This window comes from Crassostrea angulata, chromosome 5, assembly GCF_025612915.1.
Source record: "Crassostrea angulata isolate pt1a10 chromosome 5, ASM2561291v2, whole genome shotgun sequence".
Lineage (NCBI taxonomy): Eukaryota > Metazoa > Mollusca > Bivalvia > Ostreida > Ostreidae > Magallana > Magallana angulata.
The window spans coordinates 39,385,723-39,397,069 of NC_069115.1; the positions used below are offsets into that span (position 1 = coordinate 39,385,723).

The following is an 11,347-nucleotide window of genomic DNA, read 5'->3' on the forward strand; positions in this document are numbered from 1 at the left end:
GAGTAAAATTCAAAAATGAAGCACATAGAGATATGCATGCACAACACAAGGAGAGGCACGTTAAAAGACTGGAATACATGATAGAATACATAGCTCTATAATTTAACTTCTTTTTTTGTGTAGAAAAATGCTCACTTTCTCATGTATACATATCTATAATTAGCTGTCCATCGCGGTAAATGAAATTAATCGCGTATCCTTTCAAGGGGCTTGACTTAAGTGATTTCTGTGTGTAAAAAAAAATCGAGGAAGTAGTCATACTTATAAGCATTGAAGTTTACTGTTTGTATTATATTATTCACTAGGAAGTTACTAACAGGTCTAGAGTAAGTGTATCAAAAAGACAAAGAAGATTCTCGGAGTGGACTCAGTAAATTTGCTTGGTAAGTCTGTTTTCCAATTCTCACTCCCCCAAACACACACAATGTTGATTTTGAAGAACACATGATTTTGTATTGCGTCGTGCATTTTTTAAAAGAGTGTTCGTTTTGATTTATTGGGGGGTACCTTGTTCAAATGGGATTTTTTAAAACTTAAGCTTTTTTAAGCCCATAAAATTTTATGGTACATGTATTTGTTTGGAAAGATCGTGGGCGTGAATTGTATGACGATGTCCAATCCTCAAAACCGCATTCTGATGAATTAACCTTTTTCCGTCTTCTTTTTTAAATTCTTGAATTTGAAATATTTTGTCAGTACTTTAGTCCTATTCAGAAGAGAAACGATGAATGATATTTTTAAATTGTGCATGCCATTTTAAATACACATGTGGGATTGAAATGGACAGAATATTTTCACAGCTCGAACGTGTGTATTACACATTATAATTGATTAATCAATTAATTAACTATATAGTGATCTTTTTTTCCCATCTCTTGATTCTGATTTTAAATCATGCATGTATTTTTATCTGATAATCATGACGTCTGTGAAATCTAAATGGTTTTTTTAAACACCTGTTATCCTAAATTATTATTTCTTTCCGCAATGAAAAATATAACTAGTGAAACGCGCTATTCAAGAATATTCCTAAACCTGAAAACCTGTATGTAACGGAATGTAAAGATATTGTAGCTGGACGATTTTTTAATTGATTGGCATATTATCTCTGTCCTTGGATGTTCTACGGTGCACCTGGCAAAATATGATATTCGGACTAACAGTTATTAATGAGCAAGTTATTAATGGACACCTGCCTACAACCTCGTAAAACATATAATTATATTAGCAATGTGTTCAATCTCGTTTATACACGATTAATCTTATATTCTTAGTCTCCATATATATACCTAAACGTTTTACTGTAAACCGCTGAAAACATTTGATGTTGAATAGACAAAATGGACATTTGTGAATTTTTCTACATTTGTTTAGAATGGGATTTATTTGTGTACTTTGAGTAGACTGAGGACTCATGGGTGATTCCTCGGACGACTCTGAGGGGTATGAGCGCCCAGTGCCTCGTTGTAAGTGTGACAAGCAGGTGGAGTTTGTGTGTGAGGCCTGTCAGAGAAGTCTGTGTAAATCGTGTGTAGGGGAACACGTTGCGGACCGGAAGAGTGGCAGCCATGACGTCAAATACCATCACAGCTTCCGGGAAAAAGACAAAAAGGTGTTTGCTAGGGGGTATAGGGATCAGAAGTCAATTTTTAGTAACTTTGATTTAATATGTAAATTTTATTAGTCTAAACTCTGTGGTCCCTAGCTGATCCCCATGCAGCTTCACAAGATCTGTTTAATTTGCAACTTTATCGATCTATGATACATGTATATCCATACTCGCAGATGTAAACGGGATATGTAAATGTCCGGGTTTATCATGATTTATTGTCATACGCAAATAAAATTTTTTCTATTTTTTTTTTTTTTTTAGCTTTTATTAAGGTACATCTAGTATTTTGTCCTATTAAGAGAGATAACTCTTACAGGCCTAGGGAAAATTTTAATTTTAAATTATCTGTACCTGAAAAATATCTTAAAGCCTTTATTTATTTCACGTGAAATATTGGTGTCCGGGTTTATTTAAGGAATGAATTCAATATTTAATTGTTTTATACGATATAAGATGGTTTGGGCAACTTTGGGGTAGTTTACGCTTTATAAACCGCGAAGCGGTTTATAAAAAAGCGTAAACTGTTTCAAACCATTTTATAGCGTATAAAACAATTAAATATTGAATTCATTGCTTATAATTTAATTTTTTTACTCTTCATTGTAGATAAAAACGGTCATTTGACCTTTAAAACGTCGTAAAATTGTACAAAATTCAAACGTAACGTCAGGCGTATTGATACGTTTTTGACGTTAGTCTTACTATGACGTAGGCAACATTCTTTATACGATATAAAATAATCTTTTAGCCAATCAGAAAGCGCCTTACAACCAGAATTAAGTAATCATGATTTATTTAAGGAATGAATTCAATATTTTTTTGTTTTATACGATATAAAATGGTTTGGGGCAGTTTACGCTTTATAAACCGCGAAGCGGTTTATAAAAAAGCGTAAACTGTTTCAAACCATTTTATATCGTATAAAACTAATAAATATTGAAATCATTGCTTATAATTTAATTTTTGTACTCTTCATTGTAGATAAAAACGGTCATTTGACCATTAAAATGACGTAAATTTGTACAGAATTCAAACGTAACGTCAGGCGTATTGATACGTTTTTTTACGTTAGTCTTACTATGACGTAGGCAACATTCTTTATACGATATAAAATAATTTTTTAGCCAATCAGAAAGCGTGTTACAACCAGAATTAAATTATTTTCATACACAAATAAAAAATAATGTTTTCTTTTTAGCTTTTATTAAAGGTACATCTAGTATTTTGTCCTATTAAGAGAGATTTTGATTTTAGTATTTTAATTATCTGTACCTGAAAAATGTCTTAGTGCCTTTATTTAATTCACGTGAAATATTGGTAATCTTTTTTTTAGATTTGCTGAACAAAAGCAAAAACTTTATGCATGAAGGTTGGATAAATATATTCTATATGGATATGAAGTATTCAAGTAGATGGTGATCTATATGTATAAAAATGAATGTCTTTCTTTTTTATCACTACTAAACTCAGAAAGCTAAAAATCATCCCGTACCTGTGGCAAAGTGTGTTATTGATGGATGGAAAATGAGTGGAAAAACCAGCATGATTAAGGCGTACATCGACGGCGCTTGTCCCGACTTTAAAACTATTCACCCCACTACTCACGAGGTCCATTCTGTGAGAATCTCACATCAAGGCCGAGAACTGTGTATCCAGATGTATGACCTTCCAACTTCCGAATGGTATGACGATCTGAGGAAGCTGATATTGCGGGAGACCTACGATGTTTTCATTCTCTGTATTCCGATTGATTTCGTAAACTTGGAAAACGAATCAAAATTCGTAAGTTGAAATATCCGGAGGCGTGTTTAACTAGAGCGAGTGCTCGCGAGCGCGCTCGCCAAAATTCCCAATACTAGTACCCGCAACACTGTTGAAATTGCCTCTGATGTCACTTATAAAGGAGGTAAATGGGACACGAAGTAGATACTAGAAGTCCACCTAGAAATATTAACAGTTAGGTTGTGACCATTCTGTAATTCATGAGTTTGAGTTTAGCCAAGGGTTTAATTTTTTACAATCTTTTATGTATTTTTGGGGATTTCTTTTTAAATTTAGAACCAATTTGATAGTGGAAGCATAAATGAATTTTAATTCTTTTTAAAACAATGGTTATCTATTCTTCATTCGGATTTAACATCTTAAAGTGTTTCCTACTACCTTATAAAACTAGATTTCGATTTCCTTTCGCTATATTTGTGGCTCGCAAAGATGTCAATTATAACAAGTATTTTAAAAAAGCAATTTTACCGAGGAAAATTTCATCTCGTCTGGTATAAAAAAATTAAATTCAAATTTATTCTGACAGAGGCTCTGTTGTTACTTTCATTGCAGTTTCTTAAAGAGTTACATTCCAGTATTCCAGAACTTCCGCCCATAATTGTGATCGCCACGAAAATAGATCTGCGCGAAACCGGCGACGAGGGTAAACGAAGGCAGCTTTTGACATCGGCAGAAATACGTCACTTCGCGAAAACGATAAATGCTGTCAACTATTTCGAATGTTCTGCAGTAAAAAATGTAAGCATCAGAGACATCAATATATCATTTTAAATTCGTTTTGAGCTCAAAATTTTTAATTTTTTCCATTATTAGTGAAGAGAATGTTTACTGTGCAATTCCCATGCTTGAATGACGAGGATTTTAAATGTCATATAAACCAGTAACGAGCGAGTTACAAAGTAATGAATTCTTTGTTTTGTCAACAAAACTTGAGCATGTTCACATGGGTGTTAGATTGGTAAAAATTCCATTCAGATCTTTTTTTTTCTTTTTTAGATTTGGAGGGTTTTTTTTATTTTTATATTTTTTGCTTTGGTTTTTTGTTGTTGTTAATTTTTTTTAATTTTGGAGTTTGTTTGTTTCTGTTTTTGTTTTCAGTTTGTTTCTATTTTTTTTTGGGGGGGGGGGGGGGGGTCAAAGAGTTTTTTACGAACACAATAAAACAATTGATCGTGTTTACCACCTGTCGTTTTGTGGAAGATGTGCTGTGAATTTCTTAACATAATTAGGTAACAAAATAAAAAAACATAACTTGCACTTTGTTTACAATACTAAGATAAGAACTATGATCTCTGAATCTTGCTTGTAATTCGATTCCCAACACTCAAGTTATAATATTAAACTGTTCTCGGTTTAGAATTGAAAACATGATAAAATCTTAAAATTGTGATAAAATCAAGTCGTGTCTATGTCTCTTTAATTCATTTGGGGGTTTTTTCATCTGACTATTAAAGGTAGACCTACTCCACAATATAAAAATGAAATATTTTTTTGAAATTATTATATATATTAATTACAGGAAACATTCGCAGAAATTCTGCAAGAGATCGCAACAATATTTTTCACACCAGCAAGGAGCATAAAACGAAAGGACAGACGACACACTAAACAGTGTTTTCAAATGTAGGAGAGAGAGAGAGAGAGAGAGAGAGAGAGAGAGAGAGAGAGAGAGAGAGAGAGAGAGAGAGAGAGAGAGGCGGAAATCATAAGTTTGATTGTTTGGTTTGTCTATTAGCTGTACTAAGTGTCAACTTCCGGTGTTTACTGCCAGGGCAAAGTTTGCAATTTTTATTACTTAGTAACATTAACTCTCTCTTTTAAGACACCACATAATTGCAGTGCTTTTGCTGATTGGTAAAAGCTCATAAAGAACAAGTTCATGTCATAGAATCGATATAAATTATCATGTAAAAGTTGACGAAATCCACTTTCATCGAATATGTCGAACAGCCATTGATCATGATGAAGAGGTTTGTTTGTGATGTAAAGTCATGTGATACTCTTATTTGAATGAGGACACTGAAAATCGGGGAATTGCCATCTCCATGTTTATTCGGCATCCGCAAGATGACTGCTCAACATCGTACACAGTACACTGTACTTTTTGTACTGATCTGTTTGGGGACCGTCACAGTGTACTCTTTGGGGGCCCTTGCAGAGGGAATATCTGAAGTGCACGTTTATATGCAGAAAAACGTGCAGTGTGCATCGGACGGGCTCTTGCAATTTAAGCTCCTGAAGCATGTTGGGTTCAATACACATTTGTCTGATGATCCAGAAGTCTGCATGAATGTGGTATGTGATAAAACTATATTTAACAGTTTAAGATAAAATAATTTTTTTTTTACTGAAAAGATGAATCAAAAGCTTTATTTTCTATGATTTGATATGTATTTGGTGATCTTCATGTTGCAGTAGTTATTAAAAGTTAAACATTTATATTATGGTATTTTGGGGCTAATAATAAAATGTATATACTGAACTTTGAACAAACCTTTTGTATTTAATTTTAAACGTTTGAAAATATCTAAAGTTATCAGTCCATAGATTATCTTTGTCAGTTGTCATTCAGATGATTCAATCTGATGAAAGCAAACTCTCTTCTGCACCACATGGTGCACTATGTTTGAATATGATCTCCTGTAATTTTTGCCACACCCTAAAATTGATATTTCCTTCTGTAGAAATCATAAGATTTAATTAGACAACAATCTCTCTCTCTCTCTCTCTCTCTCTCTCTCTCTCTCTCATTGCTATTTACTAATAGAATACACCTTCATAGACCCAGCTCATCACAAGTAAAGGCTACCCATGTGAAGAACACAGTGTCCTAACTCAAGATGGCTACATACTAGGGGTACAGAGAATTCCTCGCGGGAGAAACAAGCACCCCCCTGTGACTGACCGACCAGTAGTGTTCCTCCAACATGGTCTCTTGGCCTCGGCAACAAACTGGGTCACTAATTTAGCCAATGAGAGCTTTGGTAAGAAAGATAAAGGTAGAATTTCATAAATATGAGAAGGGAAATAATTTTTTCAAATAGTATGTAGATTCATTTAATATGTATTTGCCTTGCACTTAAGTCATGACAATTGAGATTTTTTAGTGGAGGGGCATAAATTATTTCAGTAATGTGCAAATCATCTGGTCAATTATTGACCTTTGATCGTAAATTTTGTACATGCAGGCTTTATACATTGTACTTATGAAATATATAGGGAAGTAAAAAGAGAGAAGGTTGAATGTTAGTACTCGCATAAATTACAGTTTATTACACTGACACACAATACCTTTACACAAAATTTTTACATAATCTGATAATATTAGATGCAAAAATGTCCTTATGTTAAAAAAAATCATTTTGATTGTATGAGCTTACAGTGCCGGGGTATATCATAAACATGAAATGAACTTATGAAGTTGATGATATTGTTACATACATGCATTATGCAATTGTTTAATGTACATCAGCCAACCAAAAACAACTGTTCCTCCCTTCTAATCTCAAAAGTCGAGTGCATTTCAAGCCACTAACCTAATCAAACTACATGCATGTCGTATACAATTGAACTTCCTTATAATAGCAATAGGGCTCAAAATTCAACAGTTTTAGCTAAAGTTTAATCACTCATTTGTCAAGGAAATTGTTAAGAATATGAATGACTTTAGATGTTTATTGGTAAGAGTGTTGTTAGAATGAGTGTGCAGTTGTTTTTTGCTTTCTTTAATAGGAGGAGGAAATGATTTCTCCATATGTATGTGTAAATGTGGTTGAATGCATAGTCATAAAGGAAGCTCAATATTTAAGAGAATTTTTTTTGGGGGGGGACAAAACGTATATACGATTATTTTAAAACGTGTAATCACATCTTTGATTTGAAGAACTTTTTATTTAAATTGGGAGAGAGGGAGCAGGCCTGGCTGTGCCCCAAGAAACTTAGAAGAGCTTTTTCACTATTATTATAGTGAAACTAACTTTAAAAAGAGAATGTATATACCATAGATACACAATGAAAGACACGTTTTATGAACTCATTAACTCTGCAAACATCTCTACATGCATTATATAATAGCCCATCTTCGCTAGTCAAGGGTTTACACCCTTTGTAGAGCAGAGTGGCTTAGTAGCGAAGATATTAACAGCCATAGATTAAAATCACATTTTTTTACCTCGTAAAAAAATTAATATTACAATATTATACTTTTATACAACTTAATGCTCTGTTGGCAGGGTTTGTGCTAGCTGATGCAGGCTTCGATGTTTGGCTGGGAAATTCCCGAGGGAACACGTACTCCACTAATCATGTCAAGTTGTCGCCTAAAGAAGATGCATTCTGGGCGTGGAGGTACACAGACAAGTGGTGCTATAATTTACTTTTTTAACATAAAATATCCATTAGAAAATTATAAACTTGTTCATATATATATACTGTTACATGTAGCAGTATGCATTGATATGATGTGCTATATTGACTATGGAATATTTATACCGGTACATGTATTAAAGACATGGTGAAAAAAAAATAAATAAACTATAAGCAGTTCCTTATGAAATATTCAGGAATTTATATATAATTTATGAAGAATTATACACTTTATTTTATTTAACCTACTGGTAGTAAGGATAGAAATTTCTGCAGATGATCATTTTTATGGGGAAAAAATGTTTTTCAGCTGGGATGAAATGGCTAAGTATGATATTCCTGCAGTCATTGAGTACATACTGAAAAAGACAGGAAAACAACAGCTCTACTTCATTGGACATTCTCAGGGAACGCTCCAAGCATTTGCTGCATTCTCGCAAAATGCAACTCTTGCCAAAAAGGTTTGTATCTTCTATAACTGATGTATTATTTGGTGTAAGTGGCTTAAATGTTTTAAGTGTTTAATTCTTGGTATGGTGTTGTATTTATAGGTTAAGCAGTTCTATGCAATGGGGCCTGTAGCCACTATAGCTCACATTGAGAGCCCCATCAAATACATGTCAATATTTACTGACGAGGTAAGAAACAACCTATATCTGGATGTGCATTTTTTCTTTCAAAGATTTAATTTTGTCTTCCTTCTCAACTTGATAACAAATAAGGAATGTATTTGTACGATTTATGTAGCAATACATTACATGGTCTGTAGTGTGTTTTGGTAAAAGATTTAGATTAAATTTTCTCCAGTTTATATGTCACAATTATTTCCAAGAAAAAAAAATATAAATTTCTTTTTTTTTACATAATCTTTTCCCATTTTTGGCAAATTCATGTTGTGTGCTTTGCTGATATGATTCCATTCGCAAAAATTTCTTAAGATTTCATTTTTTTCAGTTATTGTTTGGGTTGCTCGGTCGCAAAGATTTCCTGCCCAATGATTGGATCTTTAAGGTGCTGGGAAGCACCCTCTGTAAAGAGAAGATCACAAGTATTATATGTATGAATGTCATCTTCCTGTTGGCTGGCTATGACACCAGCAACCTCAATGTGGTATGGAATTTTACTTTGTTCATTGTAATTCAAATTTACATTTGTTTTCATTTTCTTGTTCCTGAACAAGATCGAGAGGAAAACCAGTTCTTACTTTCATTTTCCTAATCTTTGTTTGGGGAAGGGGGGGGGGGTGGAAAGGATGAAATAAAATTTAAGGTTTTGTATTCAGTTCTTAAACAAAATTCAGGTAAGTCTGTATTCAAACTCTAGAAAATTAAATAAAAAATTGTGCTGTATTCAGAATAAAAAATATTATAAATATAATTATATCGGAAATAGTTTTGTAAGATTATGAAACTAACCTTACATGCTTCTTGTACAACATCTGATTGAAGTCAGCTGTTCCAATATGCTACCACTTGGATTAGTAGTTGTGTATCAGAACAGCTGATTTTAATCAGATTGACCTCTAATACATACGTGTAAAATAGTAGGTTTATTATTTGTAGAGCAAGAAGTTTATTTACTACTTCAGATCTGTTTTTAAAGAAATATGTAATTAGATCAGTGACAAACTTTTCATAGTGATAGGCAAATTTGAGACATGATACTGCGTCAAGGTGTTCAAACACTGATTTATTATACACAAATTTCATCAAATTGGTTGTAAATGTGAATCAACAGTGTTTAATTAATGTAACTGTGAGAGTGTTCAACCTTATATGTTTTACAATTTTTGCTTAAATATAAGTAGTTAATATTTGTATATGTTGATTTTTTTTTCAGACCAGGCTTCCAGTGTATATATCACACGCCCCCGCAGGGACCTCCATGCAAGACATGGTTCACTTTGCACAGGTACCGTAATTTACCAGTACATGTATCAATGAATTTCCTTAAGTACTTGTTTCAACTAATACACATCTTTGCTATATTAATGTCCTATTAAGTTACCAGAATTAGTACAATACATGTATTAATATCTTATTAAGTTACAATATTGCTATAATTAACATACAAGTGTAACCCGATTTAAATTTTATTCCTTAGATGTCCAGAAGTGGTCGTTTCCAGGCGTTTGACTGGGGCTCACCGGCCAAAAACAGAATCCATTATAACCAGGTAATGGATGTTGATTAAATAGTTTGGTACTTTTTTTGGTCAGTCCTTGTGTCAATGCTTTCCGGTTTTCCTCTCTATGTCCACAACTACAATCATGATCTGTTAATGAGCACCATATAAGATGTTAAGTAGTATTTTAGTCAGTGGCGTCGGAAAAAAATGGAAAGTGAGTTGGGGGGGGGGGGGGCTTGACTTATCAAAAATCTCGAGAAGCCAATAAAAAAGAAATTTGGTTATGTCTATGTCTAACTTTGCAGAAAATGGGGGAGTGTGGGTCTAAGCCCACCCCCCCCCCCCCCTCACCCCTGTATATATTGTATAAACTAAAAATGACCTGTTTATAGTTATAGAACATGGGGTAATTTTGTAAGAGGTTTCAGTGTTTTATGAGATATAATATAGTGTGATTTGATAGGATTGTATATTATACATCTGATAGGACACGCCCCCTGTGTACAATGTGTCTACCATGACCACACCCACTGTGCTTTTCTGGGCTGATCATGACTGGCTAGCAGATCCCAAGGTAACCATGCATGCAATTACAGCATTGTCTCAAAGTTCTAATAAAAAACAGAACTATGTGTCTGAAATTTCTGATACATGCTCGTACAGTTCAAAATTTTTAGTGCTTTATTGGTGTATAGTTTAAATATTCTGAGATTTTATTTCAAAAAATTGTTGTACAAGGTATTTTGAATGAATTGCTAACAATTCAAGTTCAAATATCATTGATAGCTAATACAACGTAATTCTCTTTGATAATTACTGTGGAATCATTTTTATTCGTGGGGGTCAAAGTTCGTGGGTAGCCAAAATTTGCCTGATTTGCTGGGACGGAATTTCTTTGGCAGCAAGTTCGGGATAATTTTAATAAATATTAAACAAATGCTTTATATTCATTTGTGGGGATGTAAATTCGTGTGCAAGAGCTACCCACAAAAGCCACGAACATAAGCCCCTCAGGAGCAATGATAATTTCACAGTACCTGTATTGCTTATTGTTTTACGATTTCACTCCTCATTACCCCAAAATGTTTTAACAGTTTGTAATCAACTACATGTACTGATCTCACAGGATGTCGCAGCTCTTCAGGGGAAAATAACCAATTTGAAGGGCAGCTATGAAGTGAAGGCTTGGAACCACCTGGACTTTATTTGGGGGGTGGATGCGGCTACCGTAGTCTACAAACCAATCATTGAACTGATTATCAAGGATCTCAAGACAAACGGATAACACTTAGACTGTGATATAAATTGATATACATGCATACAGCTGTACATGTATTGTGATTAATTATATTAAGGAGGCTGGATGGTCAATAAATTACCCAATGGCATCCGAAATGCCTTGAATTTTTAAGTAAGATACTGTAAACGTATTACATTTGGCTGTGTATTCTTTTTAGCGCT

At 33.7% G+C, this 11,347-nt stretch overlaps 1 protein-coding gene across 2 annotated transcripts; it reads left to right on the forward strand.

The window, feature by feature from the left end:
- The first annotated feature begins 295 nt into the window (after positions 1-295).
- On the forward strand, positions 296-11,175 carry LOC128183174 (gastric triacylglycerol lipase-like). 2 transcript variants are annotated; one of them, XM_052852085.1, is made up of 13 exons: positions 296-383; positions 1,375-1,612; positions 3,083-3,394; positions 3,947-4,037; positions 6,250-6,378; positions 7,627-7,741; positions 8,070-8,220; positions 8,311-8,397; positions 8,714-8,869; positions 9,599-9,670; positions 9,863-9,934; positions 10,374-10,460; positions 11,013-11,175. In XM_052852085.1, exons 2-13 carry the CDS (start codon positions 1,415-1,417, stop codon positions 11,169-11,171), a joined length of 1,629 nt encoding a protein of 542 aa, XP_052708045.1. In that variant the 5' UTR covers positions 296-383; positions 1,375-1,414; the 3' UTR covers positions 11,172-11,175. The 2 variants fall into 2 exon arrangements, with proteins under 2 accessions (XP_052708045.1, XP_052708044.1); XM_052852084.1 differs by lacking the exons at positions 296-383; positions 1,375-1,612; positions 3,083-3,394; positions 3,947-4,037 and adding an exon at positions 5,038-5,689 and having other exon boundaries at positions 6,177-6,378.
- The last annotated feature ends 172 nt before the right edge of the window (positions 11,176-11,347 follow it).